General features: G+C 36.6%; 1 protein-coding gene across 40 annotated transcripts in view; it reads left to right on the forward strand.

Moving 5' to 3' along the window:
* Nucleotides 1-22,484, forward strand: part of RIMS1 (regulating synaptic membrane exocytosis 1) — a 361,088-nt gene that overhangs the window by 258,372 nt on the left and 80,232 nt on the right. For 17 of the 40 annotated variants that reach the window (XM_068937514.1, XM_068937521.1, XM_068937523.1 and 14 more), the window contains one exon: nt 13,739-13,851. The exons of 7 other annotated variants lie outside the window; for them this stretch is intronic. In XM_068937514.1, coding sequence (XP_068793615.1) covers nt 13,739-13,851 — 113 coding nt within the window. Of the gene's footprint in view, nt 1-3,953; nt 3,984-13,738; nt 13,852-22,484 lie in introns of all 40 variants that reach the window. 16 more of the 40 variants (XM_068937510.1, XM_068937511.1, XM_068937547.1 and 13 more) reach the window with 1 other exon arrangement.

A 22,484-nucleotide genomic window follows, 5' to 3' on the forward strand; every position in this document is an offset into this window, starting at 1 on the left:
TAGCTGTATTACTGCAAATGCAATCTAAGACTAAAAAGATTTCTTTCTCTGCATTCTACTTTGTTTTTGTCTAAGTCACTGACTTGTCATTCTGAAAGAGAGATTTTCTGATGTTTTTCATGTTTAACAGTTTGTTCAAGCTGAGACTATATTTGCAGATGAGGACTAAGTTTAATAGAATTTCATAAAATGATACTATTTTGTTGTTCTTGTTAATATCTTCTGAAATACTTATGATAGTACGAATAAACTTCTGTAAGAAAGTAAATTCAGTGAGGCTATAAAACCATAATATTTGCTCTGAATAAATGTATCAGATTTTGACATCTATTATTTCACCTCTTTACTCCTTGGCAATTCAGTATCAGGGTCAAATGGAGTGACTGGCATTTGTCCCTAATGTAAAATTGAATCGAGAGCATATTGAAATCAGTGGAAAACCTTCCATTAACTGTGTTTGGAACCGAACTGTGTTCTTACTGTTTGAAGTTCACAGTCACTGTGGAGATACATGATATTAAAATCTAGTGCAAGCTACGGATCTTATAGGGAGTAGCATTTCAAAATTTGTTTCCCTCATTTGTAAGCAAAGCTATTCAATTGTGACACATCCTGTGTTTCAAGGGACATCTTGTGTTTCAAGGGACTTCTGTATAATATACTGTGAGTTATCATTTTTGTATTAAAAGAATTCTTTAGGTTTTACACTCTATACAAATTCTCTTGTGTCAGGAAGGAACAGCACACATCTGAATAAATACATCTGTGAATCTAAATCTGTTTTACAGATCGTAGGAATTGTTGTAAAAAGATTGAATTTTGTTACATCAGGAGAGTTTTTTTCCTCTGCTATTTGCATATTCAGGAGGCATAGAAGAATCTATTAATGCAATTTTATTACTCTTTAAAGCTCACATTTTGAAAAAGTAAGAGTTAATGAAGCAGCAAGCAGCTCTTAGTAGTTTTGTCTTGAGAAACAGAGTGAAACTATAACGCTCAATCTTCCGTTATAAATGATAATATCCATGCTAATATAAGGCTTCTTCTAGGACTGACATTGTATATTAGACATTCCGTTTCGTCATTACCAAATTTAGAACTAAAAAAAAGGGTTGTTTCATTGTCTGTACCGGGTCTTGTCTGATTAGTTGCTGCTCTGGTCAACAGTTTGAGGATCATAAAAAGTCAACTTGTAAGAAAACAACATAGTTTTTAAAAGTCCTTATAAGAAATATTTTATAAAAAATCTCAAAATCTTGCAGAGAAAACCAAATTATTGGTCCTTGTTCCATCCCAGAGAGGAGGAAGGTGCTGCTGATCAGGAACAGAGAAGAACCATAAATGTTAAGCAAAAAATCCATTTTAATCTTTTCACTAAATCTCAGAATGGCGTAATTAAAAAACGAAAAAAAAAGTTCTTGGAGATTGTGCTCTGAAGGGGACAGCTACTCAGGCTACTTTGGAAGAAAAAAATAAATGCTAGATATTTTCACTTGGAAGTTGTTAAAATTTATGTAATGTTTTAGCAAGTCCAGTACATAAAGACTTTTTTAAGCAGTTAGAGTTAAGATTATAAGCTTCTATTAAGTAAGAGGATTTTTAATTTAATTACAATGATATTCAAGGAAGGCATGGCTGTATCTGTTTCCAGTGCAACCTCATCAGCAGTTGTTCGCAGACTCCAAGATGCACAGAGATCTTAAATCAGGTCCTGAGATGCTTGATTATGAAAATTAGTCCATATAGGTATGGCTGCGTCTGTTTTCAGTTAGTCACAATTCAGCAGTCATTAGCTTAACTTACTTTACTTAAGAAGCGTTGGTTATTTCTTTTTTCTGACAATTTTATAAAAGGACCTAATAATAAGGTATTTTCACTCAGTTACTAAAGCAGTGCATTTCTAAGCCATGGTAAGGACAATGCTGTGTTCTCAATATGTCATCTTGTACTGAATTGTAAGAGATTTGCATCAGTGTTTGTTATTTATATAACGTCTGAACGGAGCTGTGAAAATCATGGATGAAAGTTAACAGGGCTGGGGATTCTGCGTTAACTTTGTTTTTCGTGCTATTTATCTAACAATTTTGTTGTGTGGTGTCATGTTGTTTGGATGGTACTTTTGCATAAAGCGTATTTCTGCAATCTTTACTCAGTCCATTCTCTGTCATAGCAACTATGGAACTTCTCAGGAATTCTTGCTTGAATAGGATTTTAGGGTGCGTCTATGCACTTTTTGTACAGTAGTTAACCATCTTACTGATCAAGAAAATGAATACAGACTGAAGATCTGTAGCATTTTTCTGCACTGCTTGTTAGTTGCAGTAAATAATATTAGGGCAGAAATCAAACAAGTGAGTAAGAAAAGCTATATTATGTACTATTGAAATTTATGAACCGGCAAGATAAATGTATGACGTTTGTTGGTTTTCTGGAAATGATCTTTCAGAGCTAATTCAGGCAAAACATGTCATTCTGCCTATGTCTGCTTTTATATGACTCTTTGCAGGACAGTTGTTTTTCATAGACTCAGAAATGTGGTTTCATGTTTCAGAAGTCCTATAATGACAATAAGGATTGTGATAATCAGCTGCCTATTTACATCTAAAGAGCATCTGTAAACATGATTGAACTAGTGTTTTTGTATCTGTTTACAGTGACATAAACAGCAATAAGCCTTATGCAGTGGCCATTAAAGAAGTGGAAGTGTGACCAGAGAAACAGAGAATTTTACCTGCATTAAGTGTTGCAGTATCTCAACCCAAGTTAGAAAAAAACTACACGAGTCTTGTACATAGCTTGTATCCTGGCTGAAGTGCATGTGCGTGTGTGTGCGTGCGTGTGTGTGTGTTTTGCTGTCTCATGAGGGAAAGCTGCTTTGAAGACTGTGCTGGTACTGAATGGTCATTACATTTATAAAGTTCATGTATAGGTATGTAAATTTATATACAAATCTCTAATGATAGTCACAACACAGAGGGATGAAGCGTGTGGATGTTCAGTTTCCTTTTAACAAACAAGAATCTGAATTTCATATGAAAAACAGTATGTTATTAAATAATACGTTTGAGTTGCAAGTATCTTTTTATTGTTAATCAACTTAAGAACCTAAAATATGAATAGTTAGAGAAAACAGTTTTATGTATTTGCTCTTGATCATTGAAGTCTCACTGCAGCCAGTGAGAGTTCTGCTTGAGTAATGGTAAAAGATCAGACCCTTTCATTTAAAAACTTTTTCCAGCTCAATCAGTATAAAACTTGAGATGCCAAAGGAAAAGCGTAAGACATTTCAATTGCAGATTTTAGTCTTTTAGTATTGGTTTTTCTGTCTTCATCTTTCTGGTTTTATTTTGAAATTATTAGGTGGCACTACATATTCTGAGGCAGCTTGTGGAATCTTTGCGCAAGAATTTGTAATTCAAGAATTTCAAGGAACTGAAGAGTATTTTCTCTCAGCACTGCTAACTCTTGCAAATTCATTCAAGCCTCATAATGTTTTATGTTCTCCTTAAAGATCCATTTTCAACAGTGAAGTGATTGAGTATCAGAGATCTCAGTTAACAGAAAGTGCATATGTACAACTCATCGTTGCAGAAAAAGGCTTCAAAACATAAAATAGGGCTATATGATTCAGAAATTAGAAAGATACTTAAACAAATGTAATGATTTTATATCGTTCATAAATTTAGGGTTGACTACTTACTGTAGCAGAATACTTAAAGAATCCACAATCTGGATCTTAGTGACTTCATTGTTCCTATTAATTTTAAAGAAGAAGTCATAGGCCTTATTATTTGTCATGGTTTATCATTTTAATTTTCTACATTACTTTTACATATGCCGTAGTATGCCTACTGTACATGCCATTGTCACATGTAACACATTCCTTTATCTAACTTTGAATTTGCTGATTTCTTTTTCTGTTTCCATCATTCCGTGCATTTAATTCATTGAAGAACAAGAAAATTTTAACTCTTCCACAAAAGGTAAATATTTATGTAATTTTTTTACAAATGTTTGGCAACTGTTAATACCGGCTTTTCCCGCAGTATATTCCATGTCAGTATGTTATATTTAGTTAACAGTGTTTACCCAGTGATAAGGTTCTTTCTTAAATGTCTCTTTGCTATCTGATATCCCTCTTTAGAATCTGAAAGTGATTTCTCTTGTGATGTCTAATTTTCCTGTGGAAATGCTGCATGCTGGATTTAACAGGAGTGATCATGGTATTTTACATGGCTTAGAACCTGCTAGTTTGGGTTACAGTTTATTCAAAGACTAAGTTCATTTAAAGTAATGATGAAGCCATGACTACTGGCATCTGTGAAGGATGTTTCATAGGTCTGGGGTTAGGAATAGTTGAAGGTGATGATGGCCAGACACTGTCCTTCAAACGCAGAGACATTCTGAAGAAAAATTAGTTCAACATGAACTGTGTTTTTATTTTCATGACAAGCCCTTAACCTTCTCAGAAAGCTAAGTATGATCTAGGGCAGGCTTCTGCAGGAAGGCATAAAGTTCTCACAGGTGTAGTTTTGACCTCCTATGGTCTGTGCTGACACCAGTCAATCAGTGAGCTCTGATGATCGGTCTTTAAGTCTGTTCCATGAAATGAATAGTGCAATCTGTCTTGTCCCTATCAAGGCAATATTGCAGATAAATCCTGTTTTTATTTTTTTTCTAGAATTAAGAGTTATCTCAAAGTCAGGATGAAACTTGGCGAGAGAAAGAAAAATAATCCTATTTAATGTTAACAGCAAAATACTATACTGCATAAACATTAATAGCACAAATGAACCTTTACTGCACTTCAGTGTTAAATCTTTGAGATCTGGGGAAACTCTGGTCTGAATCCAGGCTTTGGTGCTCCAAAGCCAATTTGTATCATGGACTTGAATCAGAATATCTTCACCAGCTTCTTTACTTCATGAAAGGATGGATCCCAGTGATCCATTCATAGTTTCTTAGGTAAAATGCAGTAGCTGTTTTACTAGCTAAGAACACCAACACCCATGTCAATGCTCAAGAATGTTTTCATCATGATCTGAAAAGAATTAGATGAAAAAGAAATAGTGTTGAAATTAGATATTTACTGTCAGATTATTTTGCGGTATTAATAGCACTAGTAGAATGGTTGATTTTACAAATTATTTCTGAGCCCATCATTTTCTCTTTCTTCTGTCTTTATATTTCTCTCAAACAGAACAATACCAATCAATCATTCCGGTTTATTGTTTATGTTTCTTTCAAGTTCTGCGACCTCACACTGTGGTCTAAGCAGCAGTGGATGTTTCTTTGTTAAAAACAAACAATTGATTTTAGGCAGAGAAACTAGAATGTGCCTATATAACTGTAAGTTGTAAAAGAGCTTCTCTTCATCAAATTTGGAGGGACCTGGCCAGATTCTGGGAGTTGTGGGGTCTCTCCGCACATAGATTCTTCTGGCTCAAGGGGTTTCCCAGGCAGGATAGGGCTGAATGCAGCTGCAGCCTGGAGGCAGAAGAAGAGATGGGCAGAAGAAGGCGAAGGTGGAGTGGTGGCAGTTAGGGGGGACGAGGAATAACTTGAAGCTCAACTGACTGACCCTAGTAGCCCTCTGTCACCTCTGACTTTTCCCAGTGAAGACTAAAAGGTAAAGAGAATGGACAATAGATGAATGGGAGATAGAGGGTGTGTCACAGGATATTTTATGAAAAGAGAAATTAACTGTGAAGGAGACAGTATGCTACAGATGTGAAGCATACATTCCAACCAGACAAATACACAAGTCAAGCATCTGTTCAACTTAATGAGCGGGCAGGGTCACCATAACATCTTCAAATTACTAAAATGCCTAACTGACCTGGATTGCTGCCAAAGTTGGTGGATTAAATGTTTCAGATTTTAAAAAATACACTCTTTCTTTTTGTTTTCTTTTAAATAGAAACTTCTGTTTGGGTGTTCTTTGGAACTCTTAGAGGAAAAAGTGCAAACTGAGTACTGTAGCAGCCAGTTCAGTTTTTTATATTAGCATATCTTCCTTCTGGAGTAAGTTGTTAAACTCAAAGTGGCTGCTAAGCCTCTGTGTATACTGGGGGACCCAAGCTCATTTCCCAGCTTGACAGCCTGAGTTTGTGCTTTGGTTATGCCTTGGTTCTATTTTGAGAAGAGACCTATAGCTCCCATGGAAATGAAACCTGTGCACCCAAGCTTAAAGGGAGCCACAGCACATTCTAGTCAGGTCCAGGGATCAGGGCTGCAGGGCCTGCTTCACAGCATGTCAACCTCACTATCCAAATCTACCTGGACTTTTTAAAGTCATATATGCACAGAAGTGATTAATGAGGTCTACAGATTGATTTTTCAGTATTACTAACCCTAGATTTCAAAATACATTCATCTGCTCATGTTTTCAAATCTTGGAGTGTTTTTTAAATTTCACATTTTAGTTTGCTGTGAATTTTTAAAGTCATGAACCATACCACAAGGGTGCTTTGTGTCTGCACATTGCAAAATTTAGCCTGAAGGCAGAAAAGAAGTAACTTAGAGACACTCCTGTATTATTTCTAAAACGCTTTGTCCAGGTCCGACACCATTCTCAGTTCTCTCCTCTGTGTTACAGAGCAGTTCTTTTGTGAATACTCCCCTTCCCTCTCACTTCCGTTACCCACTGCAGTGTGTTATTCTCCCATCCAACTCTCAGTGCTGTTTTGTTCCCCTGCCTTTGTTCTGGATATTGGTTCTGCCTAGTTTCTTCTCCAGTTTCCACCTCTCAGGTCTTAAAAACAAATAACCACTTTTTGCCTGAGTTCAACCCACAGAACATCTAAGCAGTGTAGAGAGATATAGCTCCCGGCCTTTGCAGTGCAGAAGGGCTAGCTATGCATACCTCTAGACGTCATTGTAGCTAGCTGTTCATCGTTTGTTCACCTTTTCTTCTTAGTGTGAACGCTGAGAGTGAAGAACAGGTCCGATCCCTGTGTACTGGCTTCTGTGATGAGGACAGTTCTCTGTTGGCCTTTCAGAACCTGCTCTTCCCTTGACTGTGCACAAATGGGGAGAAAACTGCACAAGAACAGACTTGTGGTCTCTGTTGCTAATTGACAGATCTGTAGCCTCACAGTCCTGGCAGTAGATTCCACTGACTTTTGCCAGTAATCCGGTATTTGTTTTAGCACTTGTGGAAGTCCTGAACTTCAGGGTCTATCCTGGAAGATCAAGTGAAATCCATTCTATTGTTAAAGCATAGGTCTTCAAAGGCACAATGGGATTTAGCAGTGCTCTTAGGCGGTGAATTAAGCCGTTGTAAAAATATCTAGGGTAGTATACTAATGCCCTGTTACGTTTTTACTGTGAAATAGTTTTTGAGATAAAATTTCATTTCAACTTACTTTTCAGTAGCTTCCCTGTGTATGCAAATCTTTCTGACATTTTTGACTTTCAGACTTTTTCACTTAAAGTTTGTATCATAAAGAATGTGTGATACCTACCAGTAAGGGTTACAGCCATTTGAAATCTTGGTGCCAATTTCTTCTTTCTGCCTAGCTTACTCCAGCAGTTAATAGCGCAGGTAAGACTCGAAGGATTTCCAGGTTGTACTGTTTGCCCACACTTCCCTTCTATTTTTTCTACCCTGTGCAGAAATATGCTCAAGAGCAAAATCTGTTTGTTGCAAACATCGCCTTTTCAGGAAATGGTATAACTAAATGGTATAACTAAAATATTCATAGGTTTTGTATAGGCTAGAAGAGAGGACTGTGATTACCTATTTTAGTCACTGACCAGGTATTGTCACTTGAGGTTGTGGCATTAAGGTCATATTTGTGTTTGAGCAAGACCACCTTTCTAGAAAGGTATTTTCACTTCATGTCATGGCTGCAATTGATGGAACATTACAGAATTACAGAATCACAGAATGGCCAAAGTTGGAAGGGACCTCTGGGGATCATCTAGTCCAACCTCCCTGCTCAAGCAGGGTTCTCTAGAGCATATTGCCCAGGATCACATCCAGACGGGTTTTGAATATCTCCAGGGAAGGAGACTCCACCACCTCTCTGGGCAACCTGTTCCAGTGCTCTGTCACCCTCACAGTCAAGAAGTTTTTCCTCATGTTCACACAGAACTTCCTGTGGTTCAGTTTCTGCCCGTTGCCTCCTGTCCTGTCGCTGGGCACCACGGAGAAGAGTCTGGCCCCATCCCCTTGACACCCTCCCTTCAGATACTTGTACACATTGACCAGATCCCCTCTCAGTCTTCTCTTCTCCAGGCTAAACAGGTCCAGCTCTCGCAGTCTTTCTTCATAGGAGAGGTGCTCCAGTTCCAGTGCTTAACTCCCTGACTTTTTAGACATAGATCATATTACTTGTCTGACTTTTATCTACCTTCTTTCTAGCTGCTGGATATTATTGTACCTGTATCTGCTAAATTAAAGAGCCTTCTACTCTCAGAAATCTTCCCACATGTAAATGATTATGGACCACAATTAAGTCACATATCTGCTTTCTTTTTGATCACTCTCTAAATCTGTTTTTGCAAGATAGCTTTCTGGACCTCATATAATTCTCACGACTTCTCCCTGAATCTTTTTTGACATCGCTGTGCTTGGAATGATAGTCTTCCTAAAATATCGGAATCTCTTTGACCTTAGATAAATTGAGTATCTTCCAGTTTCCAGGGAGTCCTAAAACTTCCTTTTTCCTCTGTATGGCATTTAAGGATTTATTTTTCTTTTCTTAAGTATAAAGGCTTCTCTTGATATACTTTGCCAGAATTTCCCTTCTGATTTTTATTATTTGCTAGATAGCAGCAAGACTCCTCTTCAGATACAGTGACATTTCGCTAGTGGTCCATGTGTAGTCTATCCAGCAGTTCAGTGTTGAGTGGAAGGTTTTTTGGCTTGGAATTTGGGGATGGTCAAGAATCAAGATGGTCACTTTGATACACAGGAAGTAGTTTTAGTGCTAAAATAATTGTAATCACTTCTTTCCAATGTTTAACTGAGTACTTTTTAAATGTTATTTATTGTCAAGATTTAAAGCTTCCTAAAGTCTGCAGAATGTAGACTGTCTTTGATGACTGCTGTAATGTGAAAGAGATAGATATCTAAACATACAAGTCTGGGAATTAAAAACTAGAGCTAGAAAGGCAGCTATAACATTTTTTGCTATTCCTTAATAGTTCAGCCTGTGGTACAGTCCTTATTAGATGAACCTACATATAAATGTTTCATACATTATACTGTCAGCTTAGTATATAGGTGTTTATAGCACATACCATTTAAGAAAATTTGCAAATAATACGTTGTTTACTCTCTCTTTCAGACCTTAACTAGAGGACTTCTAAAAACTCAAAATTACTTCAGTTTCATTTCTAGTTTCACCTAGCTAATGCTATCAGATGTGACTCTAAAAACCTTACCATAGCACTGACATATTAAAAGGGGTATAAAATCTTAGTAAAAGGACAATCTCTTAGAAAAATTAAGAAGTGGCCATATCTTTTAAGCAAAAGCAGCTATTGGCCTGACTTGATTTTCTCTGAGGGTAGGTTGCAGGCTGAAAATGAGAGAACTGTGGCCGTTTTCTTTATTTTATTCCCTGCCTCCTATTAGTAACCTGTTATAGATTTGCATATTTTAGACAATCAAAGGAGATCATATATTTTACAGGCTGTCAATAAAAAATGAGAAGTGCTTTCCGTATAGTGGAAGCATACATCAAGAACTGTCCTTAGTATTTCACATGAAATGTTTTCAAGTTTTTGAGCTTACTTTAGGAGTAAAAGAAAACTCTTCCTTTATGTACATGTGTTAAATTGTTCTGTAACTCTTACCAGTAGCAGTTCTGCAAAGATTAGAAATCCAGATGTGTAGTTGTACTTCCAGTAGGTCACATATTTAGAATTCTGTAAGTTCTCTCATGAATTACAGCACAAGGTGCAGAGTCTTCAAAAGGATGTTTCTTGAATGACATCTGAGGAGAAGACCCAGCAGGAGCTAGTGGATGCTGCTAGCCTATGAGATAGGAGAAAGTCTTAATCTTTGCAGACCAAGTCTTCCTCCTTTGAATCCCATTCACAGTGGAAGCCAAATGAGACTTAGCAGTGAGTTGAATAATAAACTAAGTAATAGCTAAGGGAGTAGAAGACCATTCAGCACTACATTGGGCAGTTAATTTTACGTAGCTTGGGAGTACAAGGAATCAGACCATTTTATAAATATAGTAATGAAGTTCAAGTTTGACATTTTGATTCCATTCGTATGTCTGTCTTTTCTCTGCTGCATGGCTTGACTGTATATGTACATCATTGTTTACATAAGAAGAACATAATTTACATAAGAAGAAACTGAAAATCCCCTATAATAGAAGCTTTGACTCTAAACTTGCTGCTCTTATTTAAGCAGTCCACTTTATGAGTTCTGTTCTTTCAATTAATTGTGATATTGCTTGATCTCATATCTGAATCAGCAGCTGTAAAAGAGATTAGAGTATGCCTTCTTACACCAGAGTGTCATGTTGACTCAACTGATCCTGAAGGTAGCTGTACCACCAATTTGAGATGCTTGTGGTACATCTCCATATTTTGAATTTTAGGGCCTCTACGGAGTTTAGAGGTCTTGGGATTCCAGTGCTTCAATGTGTTAATTACACAATTGCAAAGTCCTACCTCTCAAGAGCTCCAGGAAGAGCACTCTGGAAATACATATATCCTAGAAGAAGGCAGACCCATGTTTTTCTCAAAGGCAGTTTAAGTTCTTGAAGTACTGTTTATGTCAAAGTTGCATTACTTGTGGTGACTGACTGTGTTCCAAAAAAGCAATGTGATTGCATGGTGATGCTGCCTATGGTTGTTACAGCTTCTGGTAATGTGCTTTTGCTCCTGTCCTAGATTCTTTCTGCTTCTTGTGATTAACATGTAAAAAGTCGATCAGGCTGCTTTTCAAGCTGACTAAACTTTCTGTTGCAAAATTCAGTTAGGATACAGCAGATGCTTAGATGTGCATGGTAAACAAAGTAAAAAAGAACACAGTTGTATTTTCTAGAACAGAATTACATGTCAGACAATTACTTGCTTAGCAATACATTAAGAGCTAACTGGTGACTTGAATATGTTTTATTCCACGCATAAAACCAAATTTCCCCATTAGGGAATTTAGATTTTCTTCACAGTCCTCGTTAGTTGTTCTCATGTTACTTTATATAACGGCATCTAATAATGTGAAACAGGACATAAGTGTGGGGTTCAGGTTAAGGATTAAAACACAACAAAATCGGGGATTAGTGAGTTAAGCTTGAATATTTACCCAGCCTTGGCTGCAATAGTTTTTTTGCATCATCACTGAAATAATGTCTTCTATTACATAATAGAATATTCTTTTTCAAGTATTATAGGTAATAGAATAGCATTCCTTCATACAAATTATTTAGTATAATGTACAGTTTATAGGGTATAACACCTAAAAGTCACACAATGAAAAGGTTATTTTTTGGAGTAACTGTAATCTGTGCACAGTACACATATAGGGCCAAATTTTTAAAGGGGTCTCAATATTCCCTCTTATCTTACATCCTCAGTCTATTCCATGCATGTATGATAGGATTAAGATACTTAAATTTTTGACTTCAGTCACTAATCGACATATCTTAATCCTTTCATATCTGTCCATAAAATAAGAGGCCATCTTTAAAAATTTCACCTAAAGTGCTCAATTTTGCCTTCAGATACCTCCATGCAACTTCCATTGAAGTAATTGGAGCTGTGCCTGCATATCTGATGGTGGAACTGGACTCATTGCAATTAAGGTACACATTTACCAAAATAATTAGTCATCTGGAATACTCGCTGGGCCCAGTATGACATTCTGCATGTGCAGAATACCCTCTGGAGTGTGGGAGATTAAAGATTACTATATCTTTGTTTCTTGCCTTAAATTTGTACCTGTAGCATAACTTTCATGTAATTTACTATATTTAATTTTCCTATCTTAAATAAGAAATAAATAAGCAGGACATGAAAACAACATATTTTTCAAAGTAATGTCTTCATATATTTTTTCATACCTAACCAGTGCACAGACATTCTGTGATTTCTACGAATACATTACAGGAGGTATGTGTGTGCACAATCATGATTTGGGCAACATCACACAGTTTAAAATGTCCAACCCTATGTGTACTGCTTTCTTTGTGTATCTTTGTAGTTGCAAAGTACAAACAAAAAGTAAATGCATAAAGAATCCCACAGTTAACTTTAACAGCATAAAACCCATATATGATAACTTTGGTACCTCTTAATTCCCAGTGCAGACCTATAAACACCATGATAAAGTATTTATTTTTCTGGTATTTGAAACTTTCTATGTTTTGTGATTGAAAAGTGTTTCCAGCATTTTTTAAATTCGCGTCTTTCTCCTGTTGCTGATCTGAGGAGTGGCTGTTTACAAAACTCTTGACTTTTAAAATTAATCATTTTGGAGAAAGTCATATAAATCCATGGTTGACCCAAAAGCACAAAAACATTTTGCAAAGGTTTCCCACATATATATCAACTTTGAATTTGTAACCACACACACAAAAAAAAAAATCCAACTGAAAGAAGTTATTCTTTTAGAATGTTGTAACATGTGAAAACCGATGAACATAGTGAGTGTTCCCGTAATTTAGAATAGTTACTAGCTGATGAATATTTGGGTCAAGTTCTAGAAATGTTAGAGTACCAGTTTTCAAAGTTTTGATTCATTGAAATTGCTTTACTTTATAGTGCTACCAAGTTTAAGAGTAGCAGAATGTATAGTTCTCTCTGAGAATTATCTACTACCACAAAGGTTAACTTATTTTAAGAAAGCTTTTCATAAAAGTACCCAACAAATATTGAACAAAAGTAAAGGAATAAATGAGGAAATGCTTTCACATATATACAGGGACTTTCAGACGCATCTTTCCTTTAATCTAAGGTTATCTTCCTGTGGCAAGCACAGCCAGTATTATTTGTCGTAATAATTGTCATAATTTGTTCAAAGTAAAGAAGATGCTTTTTATAGCACCACAGCTTCTTGAAGGTTTAAGATGAGATTTTTTTAAGCAAACGTTATTGTAGGGAAACGGAAAATATAGGAATATACAATTTCTTTGAAATAGGAGTGAATGTTAGAGAGCAAAGAAGTGTTTTTAAAGGACCTTTTTTAAACAAAATTATTAGAAACTGTCTTCTATTTATTGCATTGTTTATTATCTAGTTAAAAAATGGAAAATGGAAAAATTAGTCCTCTTTAAAACAATTTTTAGCTTTGGTAAGCAGCCATGTTTTAAGATAGCAGTAGGAGTTAATTATTTCAAAAGAAAATGTCCGTACATGTTTAATGTATTAACCCTTAGAATGCTACTGCAATGTTTTCTATAGTTAAGCAAATGCATGGTTAGGTGACCATGGATTTATGTCCTCTGCATCCAGAGGGCTTAACAGGTTTATAATTCAGCCTATCACCTAAATTCTTTTGCTCTTTTCATATCTGTTGCACCAGCTTGATTATGTATAGAAAATTGGGATGTCTGCCCATTTTCAGGTAAAGACTCTTGGCAATGGAAGTGGTTGATTTCTTGACATTAATGTTCCTTCGTTCTATGTTTACACCCTGCTTGTTCTACATGTTTTGTACATTTCTTTGTTTTGTTGAGATGGAAATAAGTTTAAATTGTTGCTAAACCATTTGTTTTTCAAAAGTTTTTCACTACTTTTAATTGATTTTCATTATGTGTTTTTGCAGCAAGCTTAGTAGTGGAGGAGCGCACGAGACAGATGAAAATGAAAGTGCACCGTTATAATCAGACATCAGGGTCTGGTTCTAGTCAAGAACATGAGCGTGAGCAATATACCAAGGTAAAGTTAGTAGTATGAAAATGATATGTTGTTTTGAAAACTGAAGGAATTAACATGATTATTTTAAATATTGCATAACCCTCAGGAACACCATGTTATAAAGCCTGACAGCAGTATCTTTGAGTAGCAGCTTTTCAAAATCCTTTTTAGCCCCATCTGAAGTACACTTAAAATGAATCTGCAAAATGCAGAACACTTCAAAGCTATCTGAGGGAAGAAAAATCCATCAACAGCTGTTAAACAAAGTCTTGTCACGTCTAGCCTAAGAACTCCATGGCCTGCAAATTGCTGGAGGCTGGACAAGTGGACCATAGAAGTATTGTTGTATGTTGGCCCTATTCTTTTATTCTTCTCTAGGCCTTCACTGTTGCCTGATGTAACAGGCATCAGTCTAGGCAGGGACCTAGACAGAGTTAGATCTGATCTCATGGATCTGTTCTCATATTCATATAGTATTTTTGCATCCTAATATTGTCACAGATAAAATACTTCCCTTTCTGGAAATACGTATTAATTACTCTGAGTTTTGATATCCTTTTCTAGTGAAAATATAAAAGTTTTCTCTCATAATTAAGTATATATGAAATTGCATTAATGAAGTTATATAAAGAGCAAATAGGTTGGTTCTATAAAATGCGGAAATGGTATTGCAGAGCCGTGTAACTTTAAAACTGTACAGGCTTCTGAGCAAACTGCTGAAAATTTCTCATGGATCTGCATTGCCATTTACAAGTCAAGCTGTGAGGGGCTAGAGCTGTATCTTCTGTGCAGCTGCCAAAGACCTTTTGCCTTTAGCAAAACTGGGGGTAACTGAGGCCCAACTCGGGGGCTCACTTGCAGAACTCAAGAGGGAAAACGTTTAGTTATATTTTGTTTCCTTCTTGGAGCTACAGCACTGTTAAAGGGCGAAGATAAACCAGCCATAATTCTAGTCCGCTGGCAGCATTCCCACCATTCTGTTCTTTCACTGCCATTGAGCATTGCAGGATAGTCATGTGTTTACAGCAAGGAACCACGGGATGGCAGTATGAATGTAAAAGTGTATTGTAAAAAACAGAAAGACACATTTAAGAACAGTATGCGTTAAAAATAAGGTCTCGTAATAGTAGTAGTTGAGAGAAAATTACAGCTTTGATTATTTTTGCCTTTGATGCCTTACAGGCCATATTTGCAAGACTTCCTTCATATACATAAGAACACAACCCTTACATTTTTATTTCTACATTTTAAAAGAGATGAACTTTACATTTGGGGAATCATCACCTTACAGAAAACATCACACATCGTCCAGCTCCTAGCAGCTGAGAACGCCAGAATGCTCCTGCCACTCATTACAGTCTCACCATCTGACTTTCTGTCCCTACCCCTTCAGTACCACTTCCCTGTGTTTCACAGAATTGATGCATGTTCCTGGAGGAACAAGTTAAAGTAATGCATGTCAAAATATGCTCAACAGTTTGAAAAATCAGAGAGCCACTTAGGAATGGATAAATAAGCAATTAGACATCTAACTGCTAACATCTAACAAGCTTGAAAAACTTGGTCAAGATCTTGTTAAGGTTAAGTGTGGAGGTAACTTTAATAAGGATGTTTCTTTTTTGAAACCATCTCACTGTGAGCATAGAAGTTAAATAAAACAGTTCTTACAGGAAACGGTAATAGTGGAAACAATGCTTTAGGCCCTCAGTTGCCAAACTGCCAGGTATCTGTGCTATTTAAAAAAAAAAAAAAAAAAAGGATGGAAATTTCCAAAGAGATCATCTATAAGAAGCCAGAATTTGTGTAATTAAAATAGCTCATTTGAATGGGTTTTCCTGTAGCCTTTATATGAGGTCCACTCCGTCAACTCAGGACAAGAGGGTGACTTTATACAGTGTGGCACTCCCAACCACTTAGCATTTTAAAAACACAGTAAGAATGAGCTTGATAAAGTTTGCCAGTGAGAAAGGCAATGGGTGATATGAGGACTTTGGCCAGGATGAACGATAATCAACTTCAGTTCATAGTTAAAGGCCAGATTTCTTATTTGCGTTAGTTGTATTTACACATTGATTCAAAAGTTTATAAGCTTTATTTTCCCTTATGAAACATTTTTGTTAATCTTGACTCTCTTTAATGTTTATCCTTAGCAGGATTTCTGCTCCCCAGTGAATTTTTCAAACGAGGGTATTGTGAATCTGATATATGGTAAAGTGGTTGCTGGATAACATCAATTTGCAATGCTACCAGTTTCCCTATCTTCTAGTGTCTAGAGTTTTCTAGTACTCTCTTTAGGTTCTAAGTATATGTGAAAATGAAATCCAACTTGAAATCTCAGCATCATGAGTACTAGATGGAAAGCACTCTGTTCAAGTATTATTGATTCAGAAATTTTAAAAAATGTATGACCACAACTTTAAAGAAGCAAATTTTCTGTCTATTGTGGTGAGAAAAACATGTTCTGGGTACCTGGTGTTCTGACAGATGTGTGCTGCTTTCCGTGATAAAATAGTAGTAAGGAAAATGAATTACTTGTACTGGATTTTAAATCCTAACTTTTCGGGTATTTTGTACATGTTAATAGTATGGTCCTTTCCCCAAGTAGATTTCTTGGGTTTTGCATTAATTTTTACCTGGATAGGATAATCTGTTCTATAATAAATTTTATATCTATATAAATAGATATATCTAGTTTATACTTATCTATAATAGCTTTTAAAGTGATAAGAACAAATTATATTAGCACATTCTAACACTGTACAATATTCAGTGATGCAATTGTTTGCCTCGTATCACTATGACTATATTGTTAAACCAAGCAATCTTCTTCTTAGAGCTACTGTCTTTCTTTGCCTTCAGAAAATGCTGAGAGCATTAAGAAAATAGTCCAGACAGATTCAGATTAGGCAGTTCTGAGGAAAATCTGTTAAGTCATATCAGGTGATGCAATAAAGCTAATGAGTCTGACTTCTAAGGATGTAAGACTACACCTAATGCCTGGTCCCAAAATCTGTGAAAAATCTTTAAATGTTGCAGGAGCAAGACTTATTTTAACTGAAAAAGACAAAAAATATAGTGGTCTAATAGAGGTTGTAGAATAGTGAAAAAGAAATAGTAACTATTAAGAAATTGTTCGTCATAGGTGCAAGCATAGGTTGTCACTCTTTAACAGAGACACTTCCTTTGTCAAGTAGCAATGTTTGCCTAGTGCTTCAGAAAAGAAGTGGTTGTGTGTATTTGAGAAACTGCACTGTGCTATACATGAAGAAAATACTCCTTTGTGCTTCTCATATCAATCGGCTGACATGGATTTCCTGTATGCATGTTTTTCAGACATACACCATGCAGATTAATGTGTAAACATTTTTAAATAGCTCTCACTTGTTTCTCAATGAGCATACCAGGAATAGGTAACTGTCTACTCTAGAACATTTGTATAGGTCTTGATGGCTCTTCTGCTCTAAGTGTTTTGAGATCCTCACATCCTTACTTCCTTCAGTTCCCGTGGAAGAGCTCCATAATTTATATGATACAGTACAATTCTAAAAAGCCAAATTAAAAAAGTACGGTGTGGATTTAGTGAAAGTATTTAAAGAACTTTAAATAACTTTCTCTTCTCCTTTCTTGTATATTGGTAAGGCTGTATTGGATAGTATCCCTTCATATGTTTGTGCTGCTTCTGTATCTGGGAGAATCAAAACGCTTCGGTAGCATAATTCTGGATTTGTACAGATATAAATGAAAGAATATCTTAGTTAGGATTGTAACTCAACATTCAGTAGGCTTTTATTACAGATGCCATGAACACAAACACAATACCTGCAGCTGTATATATATAGAAAGGGATTCTCTAGGAAATATCCTAGATATTTTCTTTTCATCCCCTTTCCTCCATCTTCAAGAGAAAATAGTTAATAAGTAGCATATAGATATTACAGTCTCTCCCATACTAATACAGTTTCACAAAATTCCACAAGAGCCATTCATTTGATTCCTGGGCTTTGCTTACAGCTTTTCTATGGTTTGATTTGCCTATTTTTACTGTTGGCCGTTAGATCTCTGAAAGTTGAGTGACGTTCACAGTATTTGAACTGGGTAAAGTCCTGGGAGGAGTTACCTAGAAGCACTAGTACTTACAGTTCTTTGGGCCATCATGCGAGCTTCTCCTAAGACGCAGACCCTAATGCTGGCAGGGGTCACAAATGGGGGCCTGGAAGCACCGGGATGCTGACTGCAGGGCCACAAATCCGTGCAGCCTTCAGAGGAACCCTGTGCTAGAGTCATGAAAAAGTTGTAAAACCCAAGGTGCTTCATGGATGGTTCAGCATGTTTTGACAAATTCCTTTTTGGAGTAGGGTGCCTCAAAAGATAGGTATGATCGCAAGTCTTGCTTAAGTCCTTCTGGTAATCTAGCCCTTAACGTTTCTGATCTAGATTTATTTTTCCTCATTTTAATCACATAATCACTTACTTGCAGAGGTTAGTCTCCTGAGGCTTTTTCTGTAGTTGAAGGAGGGGACACTCCTTCAGTTTTCAAAGCTCTGGACTATTGTATCCTCCATGGGGTGGGGAGAGAAATGCAGAAGTGTAAATGCTTATTAATATATAATTATAATAGTTTATTAAAAGAGTTCTAAAATGTGCCTTATAATCAGTAAATTGCTAACTTTGTTAGTCATTGAAGTCATTGAAGAATTGTGACAGTATCTATGATGTACACAGTCTTTTGGTTTGCAGCGGTGCTCTTTCCATTGACATTAACACATCTGGAGTTCATCATAGCCCTTTTTTCTCCTTCTGCTGACGTAGAGGAAGAGTAAGAGGCTCCATAGGTGGTAAAGTGAATGGAAGAACTGTATTTTAAGTGTTTATATTAGAGACAGTTGTATTGAAAAAATGTCTGTAATACAGAAGCAGATAGTCAATGCAGACAGTTTGGGCTTTTTAAGCTAGCTACTATTAATGTAAAAAGCTGCTGCAAACTTTAGCAGCTCTCCTCGTGATAAATAGTACGTTTTGAGATGGAAATGCTACATAAGCTTTAACTGCTGTAGATACAGAGTTGAGAGAGAAGCGATTGCTCTGAAAATTCACTTAATCTTGAAGCTTCAAAATTATTTTTGTGTTATATTTAAGTGTAACAAGATAGGGAAAACTGTTACGAATATATTTGTATTTATATGATGTATATGTATTATATGATGTTATCCTGAAGAGCAGTAGGATTCCAGATGAGTGAGACTATGTCATATTACTTTTGATCCCAATTGCAAACCTTCAGACATTACTGTAATGCACATATCCAATAAGTGGATCTCTTTTAGCCTATAACATTTTTGTTCTGAGTGATCTGTTCAGGTGTATTGCAACAGTAAAATAGTCTTCATTTAATGAGCACTGATGTGAGGGAGAGTACTGTTCACTTCTGTCTCTATTTGAGGGAAAAAAAGTAAACTTCAAAATCGCTTTCATTTTGTTCATCTGTTTTTTTCCCCCCAGACCATTCATGTTATTTGAAATTTCAGTAAGGAAAATAAAATAATCTTGCAAAGTAATTTGAAAAGATATTTGACTGGCAGTAGTGCAAATTATTTTTATGAATTTTCTGCCAAGAAAAGTTCACTAGAAACAGTACAAACTGGCTATCTCAGCTGACTTCAGAATTCTCAAGTAGTCTGTACTCTTCCATGGGAGAATCTGTAAGACAGAAAGGGAGAAAGATACAAAAAAGTTTGTTTTTTTTTTTTCTTTCTAGCCATCTTCCTCGAAGTCTCTTGGGGTGAGGAGCTAGGGAGGAGGCTATTAGCGAAGGGTATTACTTGATTATCAAATTGTACTGAAAAGAGGCAGGTAGGTCATAAAAGTTGTGTGCTTCGAGGAATTCAGTAGAAGCACCTGCTATGACAATAAAGGGCAAAAATCATAGTAGTAGCAAGAATTAAAATGTAACTGCTGCAGCACTCAGCATTATTTGTCAGCATCACCACTTTCTATGTTAATCGCTATTTCTCTGAAGGGAAAGGGTCTCTCTGTCTCAGGAATCACTGTCCTGGGATAGGGTACAAAGGGGTAGTAAAAGCTCACCGTTTCATGCAAATCTCGGTAGGAAGGGAAGCTCCATGTTTTATACAGTAACTCTGTGGTTGGAATAGCAAGGCAAGAAGCAGAAGACCTGTATTTAGTTCTTTCTTCCTCTCCCAACTCACTGTAAAATACTTTCTCTACCAACAGCTGAAAGACTGTCTATTAAGCCAGTCTGATATTTAAAGCAATCCCATTTTGTATGGACTATGTTGGACTAGGGAGGAAGGCAACTACACAGCCTAGTGAACAGGCGCTCAATTAAGAGAGAGGATAGCTGGGCTCAAGACCTTGTTGCAACAAATGGTTGCATATTTAATATTAAACTGTCATTCTGTGAGCCTGAGTTCCTAAACAGTCACTGACACAGAAGCTGGGACCTAGCTCTTCTTTCCTGCAGGCAAGTGTCTTAACCAATAGGCTGGACAAGCATGCCTGATGCTGTTTTTTATCTCTCTTCCCCATACTTCCCAGCCCGTGTAGGTGGCCCATGAACAATGGAGCAGGCACAGGAAGAGTGAACCAGAGGGTCCTCCCACACCCCCATATAGTCCACTATGTTCAAATTGTGTTATTGCTGTATTTGAATATTAAATTGAGTGTTGAACAAAAGGCCAAATTCAGATTTGGCATGGGAGAAAGGCCAGCAGCTTGTACGTGCCTCCACATTAAGAAGAAGAAACGTTTAGGGCGTGAGGAAGGAAGGAAGTGCATCTGGTTACGGTTGCTCCATAATGGAGTGGAGAGCTCAGATTGTGTCAGTCTTCTCAACTAGCACATCATTCCTGCCGGAGGAGCAGGTGAATCTTCTGTTAACATTCCAGATTCACGGTATGCGCTTTCAGACAAAGGGACCAGTCCTCTACTGAACAGGGGGCAAAGTTTCAACTTGCATAGACGATACCTTGTCACATAACAGCTATATACAGACTCATTATGGCCACAAAGAGAATGTAAACTTTCTGGTGAGGAAGAAAAGTAAATAGACATCATCATGATGGAGGGGGGGAGTCGGATTGTCTCCAGCAAATGCAAATAAGGCATGGAGACATTTCTGGAACACTTTAACCATTACCATGTATAAAAAAATATGAATTTCAGAGACATTTCATTTTTATATTTTAAGTATTTTTAAAAATTTACTGTAGAGAAATCATTTCTAGATGTAGTTTAAATAAATATGAAGGGTGACATGCCTATTCCACTGAAATCAACAGAAAATTTCCTGTTTATTTTAATAGGGTCAAGATTTCCTTTGCAGATTGATCAAGTTCTGTTTAAAGTAATGGAAAACCAGAACTTTCCATATGTTTAGATGCTTTTCATATTTTTAGATATCTCATTTTAGGAAAGTTTTAAGAATTCCTTTAGGAATTCTATGAGAATTTTGTATAAAATTGCAAAGCTGGCTCAGGAGTGGAACTGTTTAATGTAAACTGGAAAAGAGTAACCATTTGATTTTCAAGCCTCTGAACATGTACGTTTAGCCATAAAAGTAAGAAATTTTTATAACTTTTACTTGTATTTGGAATATTTTAAAGTATACACTTTAGAAGTGTATGCTTTCATAAAATATGAAATCTACACAGGTGAAAATGTTTCATTTTTATGAAATAGTGCTGATAAGAATTGGTGTGTTCTGTATTTTAGTTTTGGAGAGATGCATTTTGCAGTTTGGAAGAGGACAAGCAGTGAAAATAGTTAAAAGACCCTGTGAGCCGTTTCCAAAAGATGGTCAGAATAAACCTATCAGCATAGTTTCACTTTAACCCCATTGGTAATTTATATTCAGATAAGTCACACAAAGTCACTTGGAAAGAAAATCTTCAAATAAATCCTTACTTGAGCTGAAATTATTTTTAAATATTGGCGTTCCTGAATCCTGTGTACTTTATTAAATCAGATTTCTGCTGCATATGTTTCCATGTCAAAGCCTTTGAGGCATGTTATTTGAGCTCCAAGATGTGGTATTCTGGAATCGTGCTGCTGAGTTTCACTTAGTATCTGAGGTTGAAAATCTGCCTTTAGTGAGCCAGAGCTTTTTCTCTCAACGGTTTTTATTCAGTCAGCCAATGCAAACCCCTCACGCGGTGTTGCTAAGACTTTCTGCAGGGCACACTCCTCAGGTCAAACCCATAGGATTTTATTCATAAGTTGGCTTGTGTTCTGAATCTTGGCTGTGCAGGAGCTTTGTATAAACTTTCTGATTTTTCATAAGGAATCCCCTATATAAAATCACTCCTTAGTGTCCTCTTTATTTCCTCCCCTTCCTTACTCCAGTTAACTCCTTTATCTTACTTTTGGGGGTTTAACAAGAGGTTCCCAAGTATGTTGTGGAGACCTGAGAGGGAGCTGCTGAAAGGCACTGGGGCAAGGGAAGATAAACATGTCTTGAGGACAGGAGCTCTGATACATTCAACTGCACAAACTTCAACTCTTGTTTGCCAGGTTTTTAAAGTTAAATCATGACATTTGCTCACTGACTCGGCCTGCAACCCAGTGCTAGCTAAGTTCCGCTGGGGCTATTCATAAACTGTCACACCTTTGTGTATAATTCATAAATAAAATTTTAT

The sequence above is a fragment of the Struthio camelus genome, chromosome 3 (genome assembly GCF_040807025.1).
Source record: "Struthio camelus isolate bStrCam1 chromosome 3, bStrCam1.hap1, whole genome shotgun sequence".
Classification (NCBI taxonomy): domain Eukaryota; kingdom Metazoa; phylum Chordata; class Aves; order Struthioniformes; family Struthionidae; genus Struthio; species Struthio camelus.